The sequence below is a fragment of the Nycticebus coucang genome, chromosome 18 (assembly GCF_027406575.1).
Source record: "Nycticebus coucang isolate mNycCou1 chromosome 18, mNycCou1.pri, whole genome shotgun sequence".
Classification (NCBI taxonomy): Eukaryota; Metazoa; Chordata; class Mammalia; order Primates; family Lorisidae; genus Nycticebus; species Nycticebus coucang.
Window position 1 is genome coordinate 39,054,638 of NC_069797.1, and position 27,739 is coordinate 39,082,376.

At 37.8% G+C, this 27,739-nt stretch overlaps 1 protein-coding gene across 1 annotated transcript; it reads left to right on the plus strand.

The window, feature by feature from the left end:
• The first annotated feature begins 4 nt into the window (after nucleotides 1–4).
• Nucleotides 5–26,414, plus strand: DDX52 (DExD-box helicase 52). Its single transcript, XM_053569987.1, has 15 exons — nucleotides 5–136; nucleotides 1,192–1,390; nucleotides 8,645–8,775; nucleotides 10,130–10,315; nucleotides 12,418–12,561; nucleotides 13,725–13,836; nucleotides 14,757–14,829; nucleotides 15,592–15,795; nucleotides 17,848–17,938; nucleotides 20,045–20,167; nucleotides 20,300–20,450; nucleotides 20,628–20,703; nucleotides 22,195–22,266; nucleotides 23,833–23,925; nucleotides 25,949–26,414. The coding sequence occupies exons 1-15, from the start codon at nucleotides 50–52 to the stop codon at nucleotides 26,001–26,003; spliced, it is 1,797 nt and encodes a 598-aa protein (XP_053425962.1). The 5' UTR covers nucleotides 5–49; the 3' UTR covers nucleotides 26,004–26,414.
• Nucleotides 26,415–27,739: the final 1,325 nt, after the last annotated feature.

The following is a 27,739-nucleotide window of genomic DNA, read 5'->3' on the forward strand; positions in this document are numbered from 1 at the left end:
AGTCGTCTGCGCAGGCGCCGTAGACCCGCGGGGGCCTTCTGGGTAAAAGATGGACGTCCACGATCTCTTTCGCCGGCTCGGAACCGGGGCTAAATTTGACGTGAGACGCTTCTCGGCAGATGCAGCCAGATTCCAGGTATGGTGGGTAGAAGACCCAGGCCCCTGTAACTGAGGAGGAACAAGATCCCAAGAATGAAGCGGCTGCTTGGGGGAGCCTTCGCACTCGGATACCCCGTGGCCTGATTCTGACCATCCTTTTGCTAGTCCCCCTCTTTTTCTGTTCAGCTTACCCACAGATCTACCTAGTTCAGGCCTTCCAAATGAACACTTTCCTATCCTGTCGTAGATCTAGTTGGGCCTAGCACAGAAACTCTCTTTCCTCTCCTCTTAGTTTGTTCAAAGCAAAGTTGGAGTCCTTTCAAGAGAACTTTTTTCTCCGAAACTGGTGAAAATTTTTCCGAAAACAGAAACAACCCAAATGGTTGTTGGTTTGGGATGCATGTAGTTGTACTGGGTATAGTTCTTTTTATTGCTGCAACCCCATGGAGTGTTAAGTAATTACCGAGAAGAGGGATTTAGAAATGGGGTGTCTTACATAGGGCAGTTTTCAAAGATAAATCGGGAGAAATCATTTGGAACCCAGTTGTGGAAAATCTTCAATCAACATTGCTATTGGGACAGGGATTTTTGTGTGTGCGTGTGACATGTGTTTCTTCTTTCTCTAACTGGCAGTATAATGTCGTTGTTTAGAGTATGAACTCTAGAACCAAATTATCTGGGTCCAAATGCTAAGCCTGCCAGTTCCTAGTTTTGAGACCTTGCTTGAATTACTTAATGCCTGTTTACCTCGGTTTTCTTTTCTTTAATACTGCTGTTTACCTTGTAGGATTGTGAGGTTGAAATAATTTAACATGTATAAACGTGCTTAGACATCTGATTGACATATAGGAAGTATACATAAGTGTTCACTGCTATTATTATTATTATTGTTGTTGTTGTTACTGTTATGAGGTCAGAAAAGGTGTCTTTTTGGATTCCATTTGCCAAACACTTGTCAGTAAGACAGATATTTGGAGAAAGAGGAAAAAAAGATGAGCAGTCATTGGACTTATGTCCTTTCTGCCAATATTGCTTGAATGAAAGCAATGCTATTCTGTCAGTAGACTTTATTTTAAATGTTTTGGGTTTTAGATAGGAAAAAGGAAGTATGACTTTGATTCTTCAGAGGTGCTGCAGGGATTGGACTTTTTTGGAAACAAGAAGTCTTTCTCAGGTGAGTGTGGAGCATCACAAACATGTCAGGAGCTCCAAAATGAAGAGAAAAAAGAAGAGAGCCTAACTGAAAGGAAAAGGGAGCAAAACAGGAAAAAGAGGAAGAAGATAACTTCAGGTTAGTGTTTGATTTCTGTTACGTTTTTTTCTCTTAATTTAATTTTTTTCAATTACAAAAATAATAGGAGTTTATGACTACATATCAGACAACATAGAGTCATTAGTTAGTTGATGGCATTCAGGTTGTTTCCAGGTACTCATTAGTACAAATAGTGCTACATGAAGATATTTGTGCATGTATCCTTTCGTACAGGTACTGTTATTTAGAATAGCATCCTAAAAGTGGAATCACTTGGTGAAAGGATTTACATGCTTCTTTCTTTGAACAAATGCTATAAAATAGCTTCCTACACCCTGGTCAGTATTGAATATTATTGGTCTTAAATTTTTTGCTGATCTAATGAATGAAACTTTTTTTTATTTATATTTTCTTGATAGCTGGTGGAGTTGAGTATCTTTTCATATGCTTTACTGGACATTAACATTTCATCTTTTGGGGCGGCACCTGTGGCTCAGTCGGTAAGGTGCTGGCCCCATATACCGAGGGTGACGGGTTCAAACCCGGCCCCGGCCAAACTGCAACCAAAAAATAGCCGGGCGTTGTGGCTGGCGCCTGTAGTCCCAGCTACTCGGGAGGCTGAGACAGGAGAATCGCTTAAGCCCAGGAGTTGGAGGTTGCTGTGAGCTGTGTGAGGCTGTGGCACTCTACCGAGGGCCATAAAGTGAGACCCTGTCTCTACAAAAAAAAAAAAAAAAAAACATTTCATCTTTTGTAATTGTCTATTCTTTTTTTTTTTTTGTAGAGACGGAGTCTCATTTTATGGCCCTCGGTAGAGTGCCGTGGCCTCACACAGCTCACAGCAACCTCCAACTCCTGGGCTTAAGCGATTCTGTTGCCTCAGCCTCCCGAGTAGCTGGGACTACAGGTGCCCACCACAACACCCGGCTATTTTTTGGTTGCAGTTTGGCCGGGGCTGGGTTTAGAACCTGCCACCCTCGGTATATGGGGCCGGCGCCTTACCGACTGAGCCACAGGCGCCGCCCTGTAATTGTCTATTCTTACTCCTTACCTATTTTTCACAGAGTTTTTTGTCTTTTTCTATTGTGTATTATAGGGGTATTTATTTATTTTAACTGTTATATCTATTAAGTTTCCTAGCTATTTACTTTTTTTGTAAATATTTAAGTTATATAATGGTGAAAATTAAATTTCCTTCCTGCTCTTCATCTGCAGTTCCCTGTTTTTCCAGAGGTAACCACTAGAGATACTCTATTCACATGTATTTATCTCCTCCTTTATAAAAATACTGTATATACTTTTTTTAGATTGCTAGCTAATTGTCCTAATACCATATGTTGATAATCCATCTTTTCTCTGTTGGATTTAAATACAACTTTAATTGTAAACATTTCTTTTTTTTTTTTTTTTTGTAGAGACAGAGTTTCACTTTATTGCCCTCGCTAGAGTGCCGTGGTGTCACACAGCTCACAGCAACCTCCATCCCCTGGGCTTAGGCAAATCTCCTGCCTCAGCCTCCCCAGTAGCTGGGACTACAGGCGCCCGCCACAATGCCTGGCTATTTTTTTGTTGCAGTTTGGCCAGGGCTGGGTTTGAACCCGCCACCCTCGGTATATGGGGCCGGCGCCCTGCTCACTGAGCCACAGGCGCCGCCTAAACATTTCTTATATATATTCAGATCTGTCTCTGGGTTCGTTCTAGTCTATGAATGTGTATTTCTGTATTCATACGTCAATGCCAGCTTGTTTTAATTACTGTGGCCTTATATGTTAAAAAAAAATCCAGTACAATAGAGAGGCATACCATGTTTGTTGATTGGGAAACTCAGTGTTTTCTCCCCAAAGTGATCTACAGAGTCAATGCAATCCCAATTAAAATTCCAGCAGGTTTTTAAAAAAAATATATATAGAAATTGCAAAGGCCAGGTGCTATGGCTCATGCCTGTAATTCTAGCACTCTGGTAGGCCGAGTAGGGTGGATAGCCTGAGCTCAGGAGTTTGAGACCAGACTGAGCAAGAAGGAGACCCTATCTCTATTAAAAAAAAAAATAGAAAAACTATCCATGTGTTATGGTGGGTTCCTGTAGTTCCAGCTACTTTGGAGGCTGAGGCAAGGGGATCGCTTGAGCCCAAGAGTTTGAGGTTGCTGTGAGCTATGACACCATAGCACTCTACCCAAGGCACAGAGTGAGACTCTGTCTCAAAAAAGAAAAAGTGACAAAGGATTTCATATAACCTAGGAAAAATTTTAAAAGATGAATAGGAGACTTACCCTTCCTCATTTCAAGACTTACTATAAAACTATACTAATTGAGATAGTTTGTTATTTCCAAAAAGATAAATACAAGGAGATTTCAAAAAGTGGGGAAATGTAATTAAGAGATTAAGAATTTTTTAAAAAGGGCAGCACCCGTGGCTCAGTGAGTAGGGCGCCAGCCCCATATACCAAGGGTGGCAGGTTCAAACCTGGCCCTGGTCAAACTACAACAAAAAAATAGCCAGGCGTTGTGGCAGGCACCTGTAGTCCCAGCTACTTGGGAGGCTGAGACAAGAGAATCGCCTAAGCCCAAGAGCTGGAGGTTGCTGTGAGCTGTGACTCCATGCCACTCTACTGAGGGGGACAAAGTGAGACTCTGTCTCTATCAAAAAAAAAAACTTTATTTCTGGGCAGCACCTGTGGCTCATAGGAATAGGGCACCGGCCCCATATACTGGAGGTGGTGGGTTCAAACCCGACCCTGGCCAAAAACTGCAAAAAAACAAAATGAAAAAAAAACTTTATTTCTCAGCATAAACTCCATTAAATTCAAGGTACTTTTGTAAGTGATGGTAACAGCTATTTAGTCCATCCTTAAAGAACTGAAAGTCCTAGGAATTTAACCATGTCAGTAGTCTTTTTTACATGATTAATTGAAGGAAAATGGGTGCCCTTCAAATGTTCTTTTTAAGGTTAGAAAACAAGGGCTGGGCATGGTGGCTCATGCTTGTAGTCCAAGCACTCTGGGAAGCTAAGGTGGAAGGATTGCTTGAGATTAGGAATTTAAGACCAGCCTGACCAAGAGTAAGACCCTCTACTAAGACTACAAAAAATTAGCAGTCTCAGCTACTCAGGAGGCTGAGGCAGGGGGATCACTTAAGACCAGGAGTTTGAGGATGCAGTGACCTATGATGATGCCACTGTACTCTAGCTGGGGTGACAAAGCAAGACTCTGCCTCAAAATAAAATAAAATAAATTAAAAATAAACTTTAAAAAATATTAGGAATCAAAAAGAAGTCAGAAGGAGCCAAATTAGCTGCCTAATGATTTTCCATCAGAACTCTTACAAAACAGCCCTCGTTAGAAGACAGGAATGAGTAGAAGCATTGGCAGTCGTGATGGAGAAGGACTCTAGTGTAGCTTTCCCAGGCAATTAGCTTTGGCTGATTTTCTCAGAACATTCTCATAATAAGCAGATGTTGTCATTCTTTTGTCTTCCACAAAGTATCAATAAGCTTTCCCTTAAGCGTCTGAAAAAACAGTTGCCATGACCTTTGCTCTTGTTCAGTCTGCTTTTGCTCTGACTGGACTACTTCTACCTTTTATTAGCCATTGCTTTGATTGTGCTTTGTCTTCACAATCATGCTGGTAAAGCCATGTTTTGTCTCCTGTTAACAGTTCTTTGAACAAATGCTTCAGGATCTTTTTAAAAATTTCCACTAAAAGCTCTGTTCTTATCTGTAGTTGGTCTGGGTGCAATGGTTTTGGAACCATTTAGTAGAAAGTTTGCTCAACTTTAATTTTTCGGTTACAGTCTGTAAAGCTAGTGAATGATGCCCCATGATCATATCAATGTACACAGCTATGATTTAATAAAAAAAAAAATTTTTTTTCGGTTACAGCTATGTAAATTAAATCAATTGAGATGTCTGTGGTGGTGGATATTGTTTCTGCTGTTAATCATCCATCCTTTTCAATTAGTGCACAAACAAGATTACCTTTTTTTTTTGAGACAGAGTCTCACTATGTTGCCCTCCGTAGAGTGCTGTGATGTCACAACTCACAGCATCCTCAAACTCTTAGGCTTAAGTGATTCTCTTGCCTCAGCCTCCCACTTAGCTGGGACTACAGGCGCTCGCCACAATGCACAGCTATTTTTTGTTTCAGTTGTCATTGTCATTTAGCTGGCTTGGGCTGGGTTGGAACTTGGCTTCCTTGGTCTATGTGGCTGGCGCCGTAACCACTGTGCTATGGGCGCTGAGCCAGATTACCTTTTTCCTTGTAATTTGATGCGAATGGTCTGCTGCTGCAGACTTGACCATAAACACCATTTCACCCCTTAAAATGAGTTATTCATTGGTAAACTGCTGGTTTCTTTGGGATATTGTCCCCCTAAACTTTTTGTAAAGCACCAATGATTTCACCATTCTTCTACCCAACCTTCAACCTAAGTTTGTTGTTTGTTCTTGCTTCAGAATTCATATTGCTCTGATAGGGGCTCTTTTCAAACTTATCCTTCTTAGTGCCTCAGATTAGATCCTGTTCAGACATATTATAACAGTATGAGTTTATTTTGGTGCAAACAATTTTTGAAATCTATGCATAGCTTTTCATGATATGCATTTTTGAAGAATTTTTTGAAGACCCCACATGTATAGATCAATGGAATAGAATAGAGCATTCATTTGGTCCAAACATACACATACATGGTCAGTTCTTAGCAAAGATACTAAGGCAATTCAATGGGGGAAGGGAAAGTCTTTTTAACAAATTGTGCTGTGTGCATATGGAAAACAGTAAACATCAAACCTAACTTCACACTATAAGCAAAAGTTAACTTGAAATGACTCAGACTGAAATGTGAAATCTAAAATTACAAAACTTCCAGAGGAAAATATAGGAAAAAAATCTTTGTGACTTTGAGCTACGCAAAGATTTCTCAGACACAGAAAGCACAAACTATAAAAGATAAAATTGATATATCGGACTTCATTGAAATTAAAAATTTCTCCTCCTTGGTGAAGGTTGCATAGAAAAAAGTGAAATCATTAATGCTTTATAAAAAGTTTATGGGGACAATAATAGATGGTATTAAAGAGATGAAAAAGCAAGCCAGACAGGAAAAAATCTCAACATGAATGTCAAAGGACTTGTATTCACTCACCAAAGAAGACATGCACATGACAATAAGCACATGAAAGATATTCAGTATCAGTAATCATTAGGCAGATTAAAACCACAGTGTGATACTACTACATGCCTGTTAGAATAGCTAAAAATAAAAAGACCAACCATACAAAGTGTTGGCAGGGATGTACAGAAACAAGTTCTCACACTGTTGATGTGAAAATGGGACACCCACTTTGGAAAATAGTTTGAAATTTCTTTTTTTTTTGTTAAACATGCACCTACCATATTACCCAGGTATTTCTTTTTTTTTTTATTAAGTCATAAACACATAGATCATGTATACATCAATGCATTTATGGGGTACAATGTGCTGATACTTACCTAAGAGAAAGGAAAACAATGTGTCTTCAGGAAGACTTATACGCAGATGTTCCCAGCAGTGTTATTTGTAATAGCCAAAAAACTGTAAATGACCCAAATGTCCTTCAATAGGTGAAGGATAAATAAATTGTATATCCATGTAATGGAATACTACCTAGTATTAAAATGTGAAGTTGTTGGCTCTGTGCCTGTAGCTCAAGTGGCTAAGGCGCTAACCGCATACTCTAGAGCTGGCAGGTTGGAATCCTGCCAAATGACAATGACAACTACAGCCAAAAAAATAGCCGGGTGTTGTGGCGGGCGCCTATAGTCCTAGCTACTTGGGAGGCTGAGGCAAGAGAATCGCTTAAGTCCAGGAGTTGGAGGTTGGTATGAGCTGGGAAACTACCGCACTCTACCCAGGGTGACAGCTTGTCTCAAAAAAAAAAAAAATGTGGCTCAAAGAAGTAGGGTGCCAGCCCCATATGCCGGAGGTGGCAGGTTCAAACCCAGCCTGGGCCAAAAAAAACTGCAAAAAAAAAAAGTGAAGTTGTTGCACTTGCAACATGTTGCACGTGATGAATGTTAAAGTAAGTATCCTGAGTGAAAGAAGCCAGACTAAAATTAGTACATACTACATGATTCCACTTATCTAAAATTCCACAAAAGACATACGGTTCTATAGTTTGTGAATGTATTTCCCTGTCTGGCTTGCCTTTTCATCTTCTTAACTAATCTATAGTTGCCTTTTCTGGAATTTTCTATAAATGGAAATTAGATTAGTGGTTGCCTAGGTGTAGAGTGATGGATTTCAAGGGGCATTTTGAGAAGTGATGGAAATAACCTTGAATATGGTAATGGTTTAATAAGTGTATATGTCAAAACTCATCAAATTATATAAATATATGCAGTTTATTGTATATTGATCATGCTTCAATGAAGTTGAAAAAAATTAAATTCAGAAGAACTCATTTTTGCTAATACTCTTAGTGCTTTTTAGGTTATTCTCACATATCTATTCTTCCATACATACTTTAAAGTCAGCTAGTCCAGTCATCAAAATAATCCTGTCATTACTTTTATTTTTTATTTTATTTATTTATTTTTTATTTTTTAGTCTCACTTTATTGCCCTCAGTAGAGTGCTGTGGCATCACAGCTCACAGCAACCTCCAACTCCTGGGCATAGGAGATTTCTCTTGCTTCAGCTTCCTGAGTAGCTGGGACTACAGGTGCCCACCACAATGCCCCACTATTTTTTTGTTGCTGTTTGGCTGGGGCCGGGTTTGAACCTGCCACCCTTGGTATATGGGGCCGGCGCCCTACTCACTGAGCCACAGGCACCACCCCTATCATTGCTTTTAAGTGAATGAGTGCTATTTATAGATTTCAGAAAAATTGCTGCCATTATAATACTGAAAAGCCCTAAATATTGTGTTTTGTTCATGACTATTGTAAATGACATCTATCTTTTATCATATTTATTTTCAAGTTGGGGTCGTTTAGATACAGACAAGCTGACTGCCTTACTGAAATCTCTTATTGTTTAAAGTACTTTTCTGGTTAATTTCCTGTTTTTTTCAAATATACATTATCTCTGTATTGCATAGCTTAAACAATCAACAAAGATATTGAGACCTTCAGAGACCTGATCATTACAACATAAAATTTGCCTCTCCATTTCCAATTTTGATGCATCCTGTTACTTTCTCTTACTACTTGTGTCAGCTAATACTTTTTCCTTTGTTTAGTGTGAAAGTGTGGCCTGTTTGCTACACCCAAGACCATTACACTTAAAAATATTTTAATTTTTAACAATATATTTTAGAAATTATTTCTGAAGAAGAAGGTACTACCATACAGTGGATGTCATCTGTGGATGCAAAGACTGAAGATAAAAAAGTGAAAGGAGAAAATAAACTAACTTCAGAAAAATTGGAGCATCTCAGAAAGGAAAAGGTTAGAAAAATTTCTTAGCCTCAAAAGTATGTTTTTCTGACCTCGTGACTTTTTCACTGGATTTAGACTATTCTGTTTGTCAAGCGAATATATTTTTGTTAAAACAGAAGATTACTTACATTCATTTAGATTATACTTTAATGAAAACAAAGAAGGCGTTTGCACTATAGGGGGAAATTTAAGTTTAAAAATCTGAAGATAGGGCAGCGGCTGTGGCTCAAAGGGGTAGGGCCCTGGCCCCATATGCCAGAGGTGGTGGGTTCAAGCCCAGCCCAGGCCAAGAACTGCAAAAAAAAAAAATTCTGAAGATATCTACACGTAGATTATACCTATATATCTACATATAGATATGTCTTGAGCTATTCAAGTTGTAAGAGTCATAGTTTGGTTAGAATTAACTTTTAAAATTTCTTAACCACTTTTCATAAACAAAAATTTGACTTCCTTTCTTCTCTATGTTGAGCTCGGTGGTTTAGAAGGACTAGGGAATATGAGAGTAGGCTATAGAAGAAACAACAAATACACTATTTTTGTATTTGCTATATATCTGTCATGTTCCTGATGGAAGTGTATTCAGTTCACTTCAGGGATTACTATGGCAGTGCTTCAATAACCCAGTAACCAGATTTGGCTGTCTCTGATCAAAGAATGGGGAAACAAATGAAATCAACACTACTAGATTCCACTTTTGGCATTCAGTTTTTTTGTTTTGCTTTTAAGAGCCTCAAGCTGTTGCCCTGGGTAGAGTGCTGTGGTATCTACACAGCTCACAGCAACCTCCAACTCCTGGGCTCAAGCGATTCTCCTGCCTCTGCCTCCCAAGTAGCTGGTGCCCACTACAACGCCCAGCTATTTTTTGATTGCAGCCATCACTGTTGTTTGGCGGCCTGGGCTGCTTTTGAACTCGCCAGCTCAGGTGTATGTGGCTGGCGCCTTAGCCGCTTGAGCCACAGGCACCAAGCTGGCACTCAGTTTTAATAAATAGAGTTTTAGGGTAATCATCAAAAAGCATTGATACTTGTACACTAAGTTATGTAAAGAGACTAGATGGATTAAATGCCTACCTGCTAGAAGTTTACATAAGAGTAGAATTTATGACTACGTCAATAACATTAATACATAGGTATGAATACAACATATTGATAAGAAGAAAACCTAGACAGGTTTCATTGTTATGAAGGTCTTCTGTCAAAGGGCATGAAATGCACCTATTATCTGTGATGTTTTCTGGCTTGAATTTAACCAGGAAGTTTCTTGTGCTACTAAAGTTTATCCCAGAAACTGTTGCTTTATAACATCTGAGAATGTATTTATTTGGCATATCTACGGTAGCCATTTTAACTTCACTTTTCAGATAAACGTCTTCCGGAATAAGCACAAAATTCACATCCAAGGAACTGATCTTCCTGACCCAATTACTACATTTCAGCAACTTGATCAGGAATATAAAATTAATTCTCGGCTGCTTCAAAATATTCTAGATTCAGGCTTCCAAATGCCTACACCAATCCAAATGCAAGCTATTCCAGTTATGCTGCATGTGAGTATAAAGGTCTAGACTGCTCGGAACATTCCTTCCTCAGTGTTTGCTCATTCTTCTCCCTCTCTCTCTGAAAGCTTTCTACCTTATCTGCCCTATTAAAATCTTTCACTTGCTTTTAAGGTCCATCTCAAATGCCTGTGCCTCCATAAAACTTGTCTTGGTCACTATGACTAGATGTGATCTTTTTCCTCACCAATACCCTTACCCCACAACTCAGTTCTCCTTGGTATTTGGCATGTTCTTTTCCTTGCAGCATTTATCTTTCATTTTACACCACTGTGTATTTATACTATTACCTTTACTTTTTCGCTTTACTAGAGTGTAAACCCTCTGAGGAAGAGAACTATGTTCTGTTCATTAACTATTTCAGAAATGCAAATGCTTTCTAAAATTCCTGTATATAACCTTAATTTTTTTCTAGTAGTTTTTATTAAAGTTTACTTTACATACAATTAAATGGAAAGATTTTTAAGTGCTCAGTTAATGGCTTTCGACAACGCATTCCCTATGAAACAACACTGCAATGAAGATGTAGGGCATTTTTATCATCCCAGAAAATTTTCTTGTGCCTTTTCCATTCAGTCCTCACCCTACCCCTTCCCTGAGGCAGCTACTGTTCTGATTTCTACTGCCATATATTTGTTTCTCCTCTTCTAAAATTTTACATAAATGGCATCATACATTAATCTTTTGGTTTTGGCTTCTTTCACTCTGCACAATGTTTTTGAAATTCATCCGTATTACACATATCAAATTGAGTTTGTGACTGAGTAGTTGTTTGATGTATGAATATACCACTATTTGTTTACCTAGTCACTTGTTGACAGAGATATAAATTAACTTAAGTTTTTGGACATTAAATTTCTCTAAGTTTTGTTTCTGTAGCAGTGACAGTTGACTTCCCCCCCCACATAACTAAGATGGTTTTCAGGTCTGATAGCCAAGGGACATGAGTTACCTTTTCTTCTTTTCTTTCCTTTTTTTTTGTGAGACAGAGTCTTACTCTGTTGCCCTGGGTGGAGTGCCATGGCATCGTAGCTCATAGCAACCTCAAACTCTTGGGCTCAAGCAATCCTCCTGCCTCAGATTTCTGAGTAGCTGGGACTATAGGTGCCCAGCAGGATGCTCAGCTAGTTTTTCTATTTTTAGTAGAGACAGGATCTTACTCTTCCTCAGGCTGTTTTTGAATTCCTGAGTTCAAGCAGTCCACCCACCTCGGTTTCCCGGAGTGGTAGGATTACAGATGTGAGCACCACACCTGACCATGAATTGCCTTTTCATCCATACTGGTACTTCTCATTTTCTTAGAGAAGTGAAATGAGAATACATTCAAATGATACTGTTGACTGAATTTGCTTTTAATTTATATTTAATATATTTCTGTCATGATTTTAGCTTAAAGCTTTAACAATCATAGTGACTTTTTTTTTTCATACAGAGACTTAACATTGTCACCCTTGGTAGAGTGCATGGCATCATAGCTCACAGCAACCTCAAATTCCTGGGTTCAAGTGATCTCCTAGCCTCAGCTTCCTGAGTAGCTGGGACTATAGGTGCCCACCACAATGCCTGGCTATTTTTAGAGACGGGGTCTTGCTCTGGCTCAGGGTGGTCTCAAACCTGTGTGCTTAGGCAATCTACTCACCTCAGCCACAGTGACTTTTTGAAGTGGTCACCTATGAATTACTCTGTCACTCAGGTCATTGCCATTTTTTATTTCTTATCTTCAGCCATTCTGTTATTTAGTAAAATCTTCCCTTGGGATTGAGCAGTACAGATACCAGAACAAAAAAGTTGCTTTTGTTATTTTACTTTGATAAAAGAGTTTAGTGGAAAAGAAAAATTGAGGTAATAGAGGTAATTTAGGTTATGGATTATCCTTGAGTTTTAGTTATCTACGTTCTTTACCCATTCAAATGGACTTCAGCGGCAGTAGTGGCATGGAATGGATAGACGATGTTAGAAAAGCAGATGGGACTTAAATGATTGGATTCATTATGTATAATTTTATTTATTTCTACTGCTGGTAACATTGTGACCAGACTCTGAAGGATATATACACTTTCCCTAGAGTATTTAACATATTCTTATGTTTTTAGGGTCGGGAACTTCTGGCTTCTGCTCCTACTGGATCTGGAAAAACTTTGGCTTTTAGTATTCCTATTTTAATGCAGCTAAAACAACCTGCAAATAAAGGTTTCAGAGCCCTGATTATATCACCAACACGAGAACTTGCCAGCCAGGTATGACTTACAGCTTTTGAAAAGAATGTGTTTGGTGTTTGCTTTAGTGCTCTTATTTGAAGGTAATGAAGAGGTCTCAAAAGAATAAGGCCCATGTCTTCTGTCAAGGTCAGTATTCCTACGCAGCACACTGTTCTGTATCTTACTGAGTATGGGCAAGTGTTTTAAGCCTTTCTATAATTTTCTGAAATAGGATTTTTTTTTTTTTTTTTTTTTTTTGAGACAGAGTCTCAAGCTATTGCCCCAGGTATAGTGCTGTGGTTTCACAGCTCACAGCAACCTCAAACTCTTGGGTTTAAGCATTTCTCTTGCTTAGCCTCCCAAGTAGCTGGGACTACAGGTGCCCGCCAAAACAGCTGGCTATTTTGTTGTTGTTGTTTAGCAGGCCTGGGCCAGGTTCAAACCCACCAGCCCCAGTGCACGTGGCCAGCGCCCTAACCACTGAGATATGGGTGCCAATCCAAAACATGATTATTTTAACATTTATTCTTTTTTTTTTTTTTTTTTTGTAGAGACAGTCTCACTTTATGGCCCTTGGTAGAGTGCCATGGCCTCACAGCTCACAGCAACCTCCAACTCCTGGGCTTAAGCGATTCTCTTGCCTCAGCCTCCCGAGTAGCTGGGACTACAGGTGCCCGCCACAACGCCCGGCTATTTTTTGGTTGCAGTTTGGCTGGGGCCGGGTCTGAACCTGCCACCCTCAGTATATGGGGCCAGCACCTTACCAACTGAGCCACAGGCGCCGCCCTTAACATTTATTCTTAGTAAATGCTCTAAGTCCTTGAAGTTGAAAGGTTACTGAAACACAGTCTCTAAAAAAGTGAAACCTCATCTCAGTTTTTGAGAAAGTAAAACTATGCAGTGATTTGCTCCATCCTCCCAATGAGCTTAGTATAAAATATATGCCACATGTAAAATAGTCTTATAATAGTACTGTTGTCTAAAAACAATATGTAGCAGGTTTGGTTTTATCTCTTGCCACTAGTTTACATAGCCTGAAGAAACTATCTAACCTTATTAGGCATTGAAATTTCAAAATGAGAACCTACAGATTAATTTCAGATACTCATGAGTTGGTAATAGATTTATTAATAATATAAAAGAGATTATACACCTTGTCCAGGTGTTTTAGCAGCTAATGTTTTCATCATTTTCTGTTTTAGATTCACCGAGAGTTAATAAAAATCTCTGAGGGAACAGGATTCAGGATACACATGATCCACAAAGCGGCAGTTGCAGCCAAGAAATTTGGACCTAAATCATCTAAAAAGTTTGGTAAGAAACTCATGCTTGGGATGTGAGAAATGTGGAAATTACAGATACCGTAATTGCTATGTAATAGTTGTTATGGAAATGTATATAGTTTGATTTTTAGAGAAACTAAAGAGATCCCCTTCCCATTCTACCCAGTAGCTATATAAAAATACAGGGTGGCCATAAAGTTTGTGTGTAATTTTAAATTGAACACTATTTAAAATTGCACATGGACTTTACAGGCCACCATATATATACCACTGGTTCTCAAGGACAGACGGTTTTGCCCCCTGCCCTCCACATGGTACATTTGGTGCAATATCTGGAGGCATTTTTAGTTGTTATAACTGGTGAGAAATACACTACTATCCTATATGGGGTAGAGGCCAAGGATGCTGTTAAACATCCTGCAATGCATAAGACAGCCCCCGAGAACAAAGAGTTATCTGGTCCAAAATACTACCAGTGCTGACATTGAAAAATCCTGCTTTATGCTATTGATTTTTAACATGCTATGGAATATGGAACTATACTGGCAGAAAAGAATGGCTTACATCCCTGCCCCTTATATATCAGCCTGACAATATGCTTCCTTTTTTTTTTTCAGTCTTGAGTTTCTGAGTAAAATTCATTTAAAGAAAGGATTTTCTGGGGTGAGGAGAAGCTTGAAAATCAAGTTATTGGATTAGAGTGACCTTGCCTCTTAGAAGTTGAGACAACTATTCAAATATAGTAAAAAGAGTAGGGCTATAGTAGTTACAGATAAAATATATATATCTGTATTAGGTCTCTAGTAAGGAAGAATTTTTGTGGTATTGACTAGTGAGTATGACTAGTCTCTCCCTGCTTCGGGCCATCACCTGAAATTGAAGAGGCTTAATTGCTAGATCAAGAAGGATGAATTTTATTTTTGCATTTTCTACCATTTGTTTTTCCTACAGATATTCTTGTGACTACTCCAAATCGACTGATTTATTTATTAAAGCAAGATCCACCAGGAATAGACCTAACAAGGTACAAATAATATTTTTAATGTCTTTTATGTTTTTTTTTGTATATTAAATAGTTTCTTATATTTTGTCCTCAATTCCACGTATTTTTGCACTTTGGAGCTTACTGTCTGCCGGCTTCATCACTGTTGGTGCTGAGAATAATGATTTTCTTTAAACTCACAGAAAATTATCTGGTCTAGAAGCAAGTTATACATTCTGATAAGCATTTAGTACAGAATTCCCCTTGAGTTTTTTTTGTTGTTGTTGTTTGTTTGTTTTTGTGATAGAGCCTCAAGCTGTCACCCTGGGTAGAGTGCCATGCACAGCTCACGGCAACCTCCAACTCCTGGGCTCAAGTGATTCTTTTGCCTCAGCCCACAATGCCCAGCTATTTTTTGGTTGTAGTTGTCATTGTTGTTTGGTAGGTCCAGCAGCTCTGGTGCATATGGCTGGCGCCCCAGCCACTTGAGCTACAGTTGCTGAGCCTCCCTTAGAGTTTTTTGTATTTGTCAAAAAATGGTGATAGAGTTCATGAAGTTTATGTGAAGCTTTTTGTTGCTAATGGAACGTGATATCTTTGAGGCTAATAGAGTAGATACATTGAGCTTTGCTTATCTTGTTTTTGCTGTTTGCCTGCTTATTTTTCTTACATGTTTTTTCTGATAAGATAAAGTATATCTGAGAAGCAGTGTCATAGTTTGACTTCCTTATGTGTTCCCATAGTTGAGTAAAGTGTCTTGTATCTTTTGGTTCAATTTCCACAAATTATTTTGTTATTTCTTAGTGTTGAATGGCTGGTAGTAGATGAGTCAGACAAACTATTTGAAGATGGCAAAACTGGGTTCAGAGACCAGCTGGCTTCCATTTTTCTGGCCTGCACATCTCACAAGGTCAGAAGAGCTATGTTCAGTGCAACTTTTGCCTATGATGTTGAACAGTGGTGCAAACTTAACCTGGACAACGTCATTACTGTATCCATTGGAGCAAGGTATTTGATTGTTTTTCCACGTTATCCCACTGATTTTTAAAAAATATGTCACTTTCTTAAACTGAAGAAAATAGGTTGTTTGGCCTGAGACTAATAAGGGGTAATTTTACTAATAAAAACTCAAGTCAACATCAATGAAAGATTTTCCATTTTAGAATAATCCAAAGGGAGGTTCTCACATTGTCATTAATATTCCTACCATCGTGCTTTTGGGTGCTTTATCCTTTCACAAAGTATGGTATGAGCTCTGTGGCCACCCAGAGGATTTAGTTTCATTTATAGGTTAAGTAAGTAGGACCACCACAGATGACGAATCTGATGTTACTGAGCCACTTGATATATAATTCCTTTTTTTTTTTTGAGACAGAGTCTTATTCTGTCACCCTGGGTAGAGTGCTGTGGAGTCATCAGAGCTCACAGCAACCTCAAACTCTTGGGCTTAAGCAGTCCTCCTGCCTCAGTTTCCTGAGTAGCTACAGGCACCTGACAAAATGCTTGGCTAATTTTTCTGTTTTTAGAGACAGAGTCTCACTCTTGCTCAGGTAGGTCTTGAACTCCTGAACTCAAGCAATCCATCCGCCCTGGCCTTCCACAGTGCTAGGATTACAGGCATGAGTCACCATGCCTGGCTGATTTATAATTCCTTTTAAAAATTATTTTGGAGGGTGGCTCAGTGGGTACGGTGCCAGCCACATACACACAGGCTGGCGGGTTCGAACCCAGCCCAAGCCAGCTAAACAACGACAACTGCAACAACAACAAAAAAATAAAATAAAAATTGCCAGGTATTGTGGAGGGCGCCTGTAGTCCCAGCTACTTGGGAGACTGAGGCAAGAGAATCCCTTAAGCCCAAGAGTTGGAGGTTGCTCTGAGCTGTGATGCCACGGCACTCTACTGAGGGTCACATAATAACACTCTTATCTCAAAAAAAGGAATAAAAATTATTTTGAAGGGCATTTCATACCAAATAAATGCTCAGTGGTAGAAAAAAGTTCAAGGAAATTATGATATTGCCACTTGATAGAATATGATATAACCCATGAAATGGTAAGTATGAAAACTATAGCTGTATGAAAAACTGTTTGTAATACTATGATAAGTGAAAAAGAAGCCAAATGGATCATTAAAGAGTACCTTGTCTACTTTAAATTTAAAATCCCTGCGTATGAGCAGGAAACAAGAAAAATTCATCATAAACATAATTTAAAGGCAGAGAATAGAATGGGGTAAATATTCACAACATAGTATAATATATTGCTGCATTTTACAGAGCGTTAATGAAGCATAATATAGCTCCAACTGTTGGCCTATAAATAAACCCTTGCTAGAAAAAAAGTTTATCAGTATCAATCTCTGGTGTTTTAAAAAAGAAAGTGTTTAACCATATATAAATACAGCCTTTAAAAATGTTTTATTTTGGCCGGGCATAGTGGCACACACCTGTAATCCTAGCATTCTGAGAGCCAGAAGTGGGTAGCTTGCTAGAGCTCAGAAGTTTGAGACCAGCCTGAGCAAAAGCAAGACCCCGTTTCTACTAAAAAAAAAAGAAACCTAGCAGGGTATTGTGGCGTGTGCTTGTAGTCCCAGCTACTGGGGAGGCTGAGGCAAGAGAATCGCTTGAGCCCAAGAGTTTCAGGTTACTATGAGCTGTGACGCCACAGCACTCTACCCAGGGTGACAAAGTAAGACTCCGTCATAACAAAACCAAAAAAGGGTTATTTCGAAATTTTGTTACAAGTAAACAGTTAGACACATGAAAATTTATTATGAGGTTATAAATAAACATCAAAGTTTATTTTTAAATGGTAGAATTGTGGGCAATTTATTTTATTATGAATATTTTTCTAATTTTCCTGAATAGCATTTTTATAATTAGAACAAAGCATTTAAAAATAACAAGTTTATCTTCAAATTAAAATATAATTTAATACTTATATTGAGAGTAGAAAAGTTGATTTTTATTGATGTTATGTATAAATTCTTTTATTTAGCATTCAGCAGAAAAAGCAAAAATTGGGTCTTGCAAACTACAAGGTTATGTTTTCTTCTCAGGAATTCTGCAGTAGAAACTGTAGAACAAGAGCTTCTCTTTGTTGGGTCTGAGACTGGAAAACTTTTGGCCATGAGAGAACTTGTTAAAAAGGTATATTTGGATTACATTCTTGAATTTGGGTAAAGTTCACCAAGCCTTATATTATTGGTGGGAGACTCAGAACTGTATCATCATCTTACAGCATATTTAGTAATCTCATGGTAAATTCTTCAGAAGCATATGTGCCAACTCTTACCCAAGGAAAAGAGGCCCACCTCTCAGAATATGGTAGGTCTTCTTTCCTCAGCTCAGAGTAGGCTCAGAAGAATCTACATGATGCCTCCTCCACACCCTCATCCCTCTGTTGGTTACTTATACAACAGTGGTTTTCAACCTTTTATATCTCATGGCACACTTGGACCTATAGTTAAACTTTCACAGCACACTTACATTATGTTGATTAAAAAAAAAAAGAATATACTTACTGTCTTTTCAACTTCTTTTGAAAATAATTTAATTAATGATCTTTTAAAGTTTTCACAGCACACTTAAGATCCCCTCATGGCACACCAGTTGAAAGTCACTGTTATAGAAGAACTGGAACATTGTAGAATGTGTAGGACCCTGAGTGGAGTTTTTATTCCTTCCGTTAGAACTGAGTAGAAACTGTAGCTAAAAAGTTAAGTACTGGGGTATCAAGGTGGGGAGCAATGAAAGAAACATAAATCCTAAGCCTTGCTCTTAGAATTTAGTCTTACTTAGTTGATAATAAATTTAATAATTATCTATTAATAACTATTATTATTATAATAAATAATAAATTTACTTTTCTAAGATAGTTTTTGATAAACTACCATAAAAGGCTAAAAGTATTTTTCTTAAGTATCCATATCGTTACAATGGCGCCATAAGCATGAGCTAAATTGGTTGAGGAAAACTTACAGATACAATGCTAGAGGTTGGGTGAGACCACTGGACATTTTTGAAAAATATGGCCACATAATTTTTAAGGAAAATTAGTTAAAACAGTAGTATGTAAAATGGATTGTAACAGGAAAAGACCAAAAGTAAGAAAACCAATTAGCAGGCTGTTAAATTAGGCTAACAGCAGAGATGAGGCAGTAAGGGTGACAGCCTCAGTGGTATCCTGTTAAGTACAGTTGGCAGATGAAAGGGAAAGTTGTGGGCAAGTACTTGGTAACTTTAGAAATAGTATGCTTTAGTTGTTGAAAGCATGTACTCTGGAGCTACGCTACCCTGATTGAAATTCTAGCTTCAGGCTTGGTGCCTATAGCACAGTGGTCACAGTGCCAGTCACATACACCAAGGCTGGTGGGTTTGAACCTGGCCCTGGGCCAGCTAGAGAACAATGACAATTGCAACAAAAAAATACCCTGACGTTGTGGTGGGTACCTGTAGTCCCTGCTACTTGGGAGTCTGAGGCAAGAGAATTGCTTAAGCTCAAGAGTTTGAGGTTGCTGGGGTGGCGCCTGTAGCTCAGTGCCGGCCCCATATACTAAGGGTGGCAGGTTCGAACCCGCCCTGGCCAGCTAAAACAGCAATGAGAATTGCAACAAAAAATAGGCGGGCGTTGTGGTGGGCGCCTATAGCCCCAGCTTCTGGGGAGACTGAGGCAAGAAAATCACTTAAGCCCAAGAGTTGGAGTTGCTGAGAGCAGTGACACCATAGCTCTCTACCGAGGGCAACAAAATGAGACTGTCTCCAAAAAAAAAAAAAAAGAGTTTGAGGTTGCTCTGAGCTATGACACCACAGCACTCTACCCAGGGCAACAGCTTGAGACTGTCTCACACACACAAAAAAGATAAAGAACTGAGAACCAAGGACTAAGCTTTGGGAAAATACCATAATTAAAGACAGTTATCAATTTTAAGCAGCGTCGAAAAGGTTCTGAGGCATAGAAGTTAAGAGATGATTGTTTAAAAGAGTCATCCATTATTGTAGGAAAGCTGAAGGGGGATTGATTAGATGAAGTTACTGGAATTAGCAAAATGGAGACAGAGTTGAAAACACCCAGTTTGGAGATGGGTGAGGAATATGGAGGCAGAGTGGACCCCTGGCCTGAGAAATTTGGCAGTGAAAGTACACTAAATTGAATTGGATTCTTTATGTACTAAAGTCATTTGAAAAATTGAGCAGTTGTATTCTGTGTTCTTCGCTGTGGAGTATGTGTGCTGATTTTTGTCTTCTTTCTTCTAGGGTTTCAATCCACCTGTTCTTGTTTTTGTTCAGTCCATTGAAAGAGCCAAAGAACTTTTTCATGAGCTCATATATGAAGGTATTAATGTGGATGTTATTCATGCAGAGAGAACACAGCAACAGGTAAAGTCAAATGTATACTTTGAAAACCCAAAGAACTACTTAATTTTAAATTATTGGCATTAAATGTACGAAGTACCTGTTTTCTATATTTTGAGTGATACTACACCACTTAATATATATTCTGTTAACCAGAGAGATAACACAGTCCACAGCTTCAGAGCAGGAAAAATCTGGGTTCTTATTTGTACAGCTTTGCTAGCAAGAGGGATTGATTTTAAAGGTGTGAACTTGGTGATCAACTATGACTTTCCAACCAGCTCAGTGGAATATATCCACAGGATAGGTGAGTCGTCTTTTTTTTCTTCATCTCTGTTGCCCACTCATCTATCTTAGCTGTATTATTCCCTTCAGGCATGCTCATTTTTCAGTACTACAAAAATTTAGCTACGTTTAAATGTCAATCTTGAGAGTCCTTTTCACTTTCAAAAAAATTTTTTTTGTATGGTCTTATTTCTCTTAGGTCGAACTGGAAGAGCAGGGCATAAGGGAAAAGCTATTACATTTTTCACTGAAGATGATAAACCATTATTAAGAAGGTAAATTAGAAAAATAACTTAAGTACTAAATTAGCAAAATTGCTTCATTATTCTTATATGTATATTTAATTAAGAGATAATTACAAAATGGCTATGTCCCAAACTCTGTCACTGGTGTTAGTTGACTAAATTTTAGCCATGACAAAAGGAAATGATCAAAGGGCCTTGTTTCTACCCTTCCATCATTAGATTGGAAATACCGATTCAAACTGGAATATTCTTTATTAAGTTTCAGACTCACAGGACTCTTCCACTAGCCATCGGTTGATGTTACCGACAGTGTAATACTAAGGTTTTTGGATTAATAGATCTTTTTTTTTTTTTAGAGACAGAGTCTCACTTTATCGCCCTTGGTAGAGTGCCGTGGCGTCACACAGCTCACAGCAACCTCCAACTCCTAGGCTTAGGCGATTCTCTTGCCTCAGCCTCCCAAGTAGCTGGGATTACAGGCGCCCGCCACAGGATTAATAGATCTTTTAAGAGTTAATTTCTGAGCCTCTTTCTTCAGCCTAGGCTACATTGTCTCAGTTAACAGTAATGGTGCATCCTCTCTTAAGGGCAAATGGGGTATTATATTTAGTCCCAGGATCACCTGCCACATAGCAAAAACTATAATATTCCAATTTATTCAATTATAGCCCTTTAAAGCTAGGGTAGCATATAATATGCTTTTAGAATCCCAGGTGTTAATTTAGCCCATTATTGTAGATTTTAATACAGAAGTTGAGTTTCTTGCATTTTTGTTGATGACAGTTGTTGATAGCACTTCACATATAGAAGAAATGAAATTTAGTTATGGCCAAAGGAAGTTTGTACTTATATTTGTTTACTAGTCTCGGTAAGGATTTTAATTTGTGCCTTCTGAGCTCTGTCATCTGTCACCCTTTGTATTTGAGTAGATTCAGATGTGCATGTGCAGAGGGTTATATCCAACAGGCTAGATCCGCTGAATGACTCCTCAACAACCCCATGCATGTGAATCTAATGACCCCAATCATCAGAGTAATCTGCACTTCAGTTTTCCATCTCTTGAAATGGAGATAATGATAGTATTTACCACATAGGGTTGTTGCGAGGAGTGAATGAGTGAAAAACTTGGAACAATGCCAACCCGTAGTAAGACTGTCACTCAGTAACTTTGAGTTTGACTCTGGTTTTGGTCATTGTTTCCTCCAAGATTGGCCTTAATAGTTTTTTAGGGCTTGATAAATGTTGAAATAGCAGCTGCTTTCTAAAGTTATTCATCGTCATGCTTTAAAAAGGGCTGTAGTTAAAAAAAATAAAGTTATTCATTAATGCATTGATTTCGGTCCAGTGGGTTCTCTTAGTAATCTAATGTGCTTACATCTGGTGATAATCTGTAATATATCAGAACACTTTTTCTGGATATGCAGTTTGCTTTATGCAGTTTCTGTTCCTCTCATGTTGTATAGAGTGTCGTAAACATCAGTTTGACAAAATACAAGTTTGTTTATAGCTTCCTTTTTTCAGTGTCGCCAATGTTATACAACAGGCTGGGTGTCCTGTACCAGAATACATAAAAGGCTTCCAAAAACTACTAAGGTACAATCTTGAATCTACCGGATCCTCTCTGTCTCTTCATGTGTACATTCTTGGTTTTGTTTTGGTTTGTTTTTTGTTTCCTTGCCTCTTATTTATTTTAATTTTATACTGTACATATGTGTCCCTATTAGTACATTGTTTAATTTTATAAGGTTTTGATCTTATATAAATGGTGTGCTAGATGTGTTTTTTGCTCACTTGTTATTCTTGCCCAACATTCAGTTTTTTGTTATTTTTTTCAAATGTTTTTTTTTATTGTGGTAAATCATATAACACAAAATTAACCTTTTTTTTTTTTTTTGAAAGAGAGAGGGTCTTGTTCTGTTTCCTGGGATGAGTGCAGTGGCATCCTCATAGCTCACTGCAACCTCAAATTCCCAGGTTCAAGTGATCCTCCTGCTTCAGCCTTCCCAAGTAGCTGAAACTACAGGCATGCTTCACTATGCCTGTCTTATTTTTCTATTTTTTTGTAGCGATGTGGTCTCACTGGTTACCCAGATTGGTCTGGACCTCCTGGCCTCAAGTAGTCCTCCTGCCTTGGCTTCCCAGGGTATTAAGGTTACAGGTGTGACCACCATACTTGGCCTATCATTTTTAAGTGTTCGGTAATATTAAGTGCATTCATATAATTAAACAACCACCACCACTATCCATCTCTAGAACTCTTCATCTCGCAAAACTGAAACTATGTACTCATTAAACAGTAACTCCCCATTCCTTTCCCACTCTCCAGCCCCTGACCTCATTCTGCTTTCTGTTTCTATGATTTTGACTGTATCTCATATAAATGGAATCATACAGTCTTTGTCTTTTTGGCTTATTTCACTTAGCATATGTCTTCAAGGTTCATCTATGGTGGGTTTTTTTGGGGGGGGGCGATTTTTGAGACAGAGTCTCATTTTGTTGTCCTTGGTAGAGTGTTATGACATCATAGCTCACAGCAACCTCAAACTCTTCAGCTCAAGTGATCCTTTTGCCGCAGCTTCCAAGTAGCTGGGACCACAGGTGCTCACCACAACATCAAGCTGGCTTTTCTGTTTTTAGTAGAGATGAGGTCTCACTCTTGCTCAGGCTGGTCTTGAACTCCTGAGCTCAAGCAGTCCACCTGCCTGGGTTTCCCAGAATGCTAGGATTATAGGTGTGAGCCACTGTGGCCTGCTGCTTTTAAATATTTGAATACTGTAATTTCTTTGTCATTTTTTTCATCCTTGAAATTTGAAATACTCAGACTTGTAAATTTTGTGTGAGTGAAATATGCTTAGAATTATTTTAGTTTATAAAACTGATAAAAAGATAATTGACTGTAGTCAAAGTCTGATGTCTATTGACACATGACATATTTTCATCAGAATCAGTACCTTTTAAAAAGTTGATTAAATTTATCATCCCTTTGGGTTAGCTCTCTAAATGCTATTCAGTAATCTATTAAAGCATATACAGCTTCACCTTAAACCAGTGGTTTAAAAAAATGAATTTTGTGATCCAGGATCAAAACTAGTTTTAGCTTTAGCTCTTCTAAATCAAGTTGCACTTAATTTATTTCCTCTTTTACTTTTTAACTTTCAGCAAAGAAAAGAAAAAGATGATTAAAAAGCCATTGGAAAGGGAGAGCATTAGTACGACTCCAAAATATTTCTTGGAAAAAGCTAAGGATAAACGGTAGGTACATGATAGGAAAAACTGCTGTCCATCATACAGTTTTGTTAAAGTTTTAGAAGTAGAATTGATAGGTGTATAGTCCCCCATAAAATGTCATAATGTATATATCTATATCTATATATATATATAATGTGATACTGTGTCATCTTAGGTTGCCTATTATTTGGGAACTTGGATGATTTCATCTTAAAATTTTTCTTTATCTGTGGATGAATGATTTTTTTCCATTTTTGAAAATACGATTTTAATTCATTATGGATTAGAATTATCCTGTCCACCACTTTTACATAGGCTACATTAGGACATGCTAGTAAGACCAGTTGTTAGGACCATTGAATGAATGAATCCAGTCTTCCTTGGAACTCCATAGTCTGGACAGGATTTTAGTATGATCTTAGGCTTATGCAAAAGTACACTATAACACCTATAAAAAGTCTTACTTGAGTAAATTTATGGTTGTTCAGTTGTGTTTTGTGAGAATTTTAAAGCACAGACTTTTTAGCAGACAGAGCCACCTTATTTTGCCAAATAATACTAACAAGCTACATGCACACTTTATTAGGGGTAGGCCAAAATAGTCTGAAGAGTACTACTCTTTCCACAACTTAGGAAAATGGCACTCTTCAAATCCTACCATTACCAAGTTAATATATGCTCTAATATAACAACTATTCAGTTCTAATAATTTTTTTATTGTGTATCATTCAATTCTAATAATTTTTTTTATTATGTATCTGAGAGTGCCACCAATGGCTTAGGATACTAACAATGTGAAATTAAGTTACTGCTTATTTGCTTATTTCCATTACTTTAAAACTGTTTTGTGGAAGTCATTAGAAAAAACTGTTTCTATCAATCAGCAGGCATTTACCATGTTGTCCTGCAAGGTACTTGGTGGTGGTCGGGTATACAAATGAATATACAGCAGGTGCCAAAAAAAAAATGTATACACATTTTAAGAAAGGAAGAAACTATTAAAATTGTAATACTCAATACATATTGCTAACAAAATATGAATACAAATCACATTTGAGCATGTCTTATAATTGCAGAAGTCAAATGTGACTTGAGTATTACAATTTTAATACGAGTTTTTTGTTTCTCAAAATGTATATACATTTTTTTGGCACCTTCTGTGTAATAAAATGAGATCCCTTTCCTAAAGTTAGGGAAAGGAGCTTAGTATAACATGAAAACAAATTAGAAGGGTGGCACCTGTAGCTCAGTGGGTAGGGCTCCAGCCCCATATACTGAGGGTGGCAGGTTTGAACCCAGCCCCAGCCAAACTGCAACAAAAAAATAGCAGGGCGTTGTTTTGGGCATCTGTAGTCCCAGATATTTGGGAGGCTGAGGCAAGAGAATTGCCTAAGCCCAAGAGCTGGAGTTTGCTGTGCGCTATGGCACTATGGCACTCTACCCAGGGCGATAGAGTGAGACTCTGTCTTTTAAAAAAAAAAATTTTAGAAAATGATTTTTTAATAAAATGGAGTTTAAAGTAGGGACAGATCATTGTGGATTGATACAGTTATAGAAAGTTTAAAGGCAGCAGAACTATCTTTAAGGATTGGTAAAATTTTTAAGTATATAGAAAGAACAAAGTCATGAAGACTGGAATCTACTTTTCTTGCAAGTAAAATAAGATTCTTACTTGACATTTTGGTATTGACTGTAAAATAATGTTCAGTTCAAGAATATACAGTGTACAAGTATTCCAAAATTTTATTGCACTTTTAAGCTTTAATAACTTCGGAAGAATAAATGCTACAAACATTTTTCATTTAAATTTTCTGTGGTGACAGTTTGTGGAAAACATTTAGAGAATGTCATTATGCTTGGCCACCGAATCTTAGGTAATTGTGATTTTCTGAAGGGCAGAGACCATGTGTAATGCATCAGTGTGTTCCTAGTACCTCAAGTTCTTGACACACTGTAGGTTTCAGTAAAGGTTTATTAAACTGTTAATAGAATTATAGAAAGTAAGTATAGTAAAATTTATGATTCAAGTTTCCTTTTCTTTTCACAGGAAAAAGGTCAGTAGTCAGAATAACAAGAAAGTAGCTCTTGAAGATAGAAATTAAAAACAGACTTTTTAAAAGATTACCCCAGAAATATAATTTTATGATCCCAGCGTGAAAGTTACTGTCATGGATTATTTCAAGTCTTACAGTCCACTTACACCAAACATTCTTGAATCAACTACAAGCACGTGGAACTGGTGAAGAATGATTCTAAACAATCAGTGCATCATGTCAAATTTCAATTTATAGGTGACTTTTAAATTATTATACAATGGAAGTAACGTTCATTGACATTTCTGTGATTTGGATCCAGAGAGATACTTCTTATAGAAGAACAAAAGCTTATGCTAAAAATAACAACACCCAAATGTGGTGAACTCTTAAGGATTTTTCCCTTCAAGTATGAAGGAAGACGTGCTGTATGCTGTGGAGTGGCATCTGGAACAGAATTTTGAAATAAAGCCTTGGCATGTACTCTCCATTGCTCAAACACTGTTGTTATTTTTAGTGGATGGACAAAAACAGCCAGGAAGAAACCTGCTGTTCTCTTTATTTTAATATTCCCTAATTTATTGATGGCCTTTTCAGGGGTGAGTCTATTAAATATATAAATATATTAAATATCCTTATTGGTAAGGTAGCTCAACTACGAGATTATGATCAACCTCTCCTGTTCTTTAGTTTCCGTGGTCTTTCCTATGTCTTTCCATTTAAGAGGATTTTTACTTGAACACTGATAAACAGTTTATTCTGATAAGGAGGAATGTTCCTGTTACTTGATACATTACTGGCTTCATTCTCTTACAGCTTATTTGTCCTGAGACTTAATGTCCCTTCAGCCATTTAGAAAGCAGTTCTCTGCCAAAGGTAAAGCATTATTATCATATAGTGATGGAAACTGTTTGCTATTAGCAGAGGTTTCTTAATTGCTAGTTTTGTACAGTAGAATAAAAAGATTGACTTCGTACATGTAAGATATGAAGTGCCTTATAATGACATGTTTCTACATATTAATACTGTCCCAGAACTACAACACAGATAAACTCTTCTCAGCAGAATTTGAAGTAAACTTTTTTTTCTTTATTTTCAGCTTTTTATTCTAGAGTCAGGACAGATAGACTTGCTCTTGAATATTTCAAATGCGACAAAAATTGTTTATCTTCAGAATTTATTTAAATAAAGACTATAGCAAGCAGTATAAAGAATACCTATAAGAACATGATTTTTTGTTCTTCCAAAAATTAGATCCTTAACTCATTATATACTCTGGAATTAGTTGTATTGGTGTGATCCATTTGCTAGCCATGTGAATGAATAACTTCTTAGTCTCTTAGAGCTTCCATTTTTTATCTATGAAATTGTCTATATCTCAAGACTGGAAGTACCTAGCACTGTGCCTGAAATAGTACACTCACAACAGATTTTCTTTCAACAAACATTATAGATTTTGTTAGGAGTACAGGCTTGATAACACAGTCCCTGCCCTTACAGTGTAATGGTGGAATTAAGTAAAGGAACATATACAATCGTGTGTCACTTATTGACAGATACATTCTGATACATGCATCATGGGGTGATTTCATCATTGTGTGAACATTATAAAGTGTGCTTACACAAACCTAAATGATACAGTCTGTTACACACATAGGCTAGGCTACAAACCTGTATACCATGTTACTGTCCTGAACACTGTAGGCAACTGTAACACAATGTTAAATATTTATGTATCTAGACATAGCAAAGGAACAGTAAAAAAGATGATATAAAAGATAGCTGGGGGGTGGCGCCTGTGGCTC

Excerpts from the sequence above, each read along its gene's own strand:
- DDX52 (XM_053569987.1), top strand. The coding sequence starts at position 50 with ATGGACGTCCACGATCTCTTTCGCCGGCTCGGAACCGGGGCTAAATTT. Across the intron at positions 12,562-13,724 it reads CACGAGAACTTGCCAGCCAG|ATTCACCGAGAGTTAATAAA; the intron begins GTATGACTTACA and ends TTTCTGTTTTAG. Across the intron at positions 14,830-15,591 it reads CCAGGAATAGACCTAACAAG|TGTTGAATGGCTGGTAGTAG; the intron begins GTACAAATAATA and ends GTTATTTCTTAG.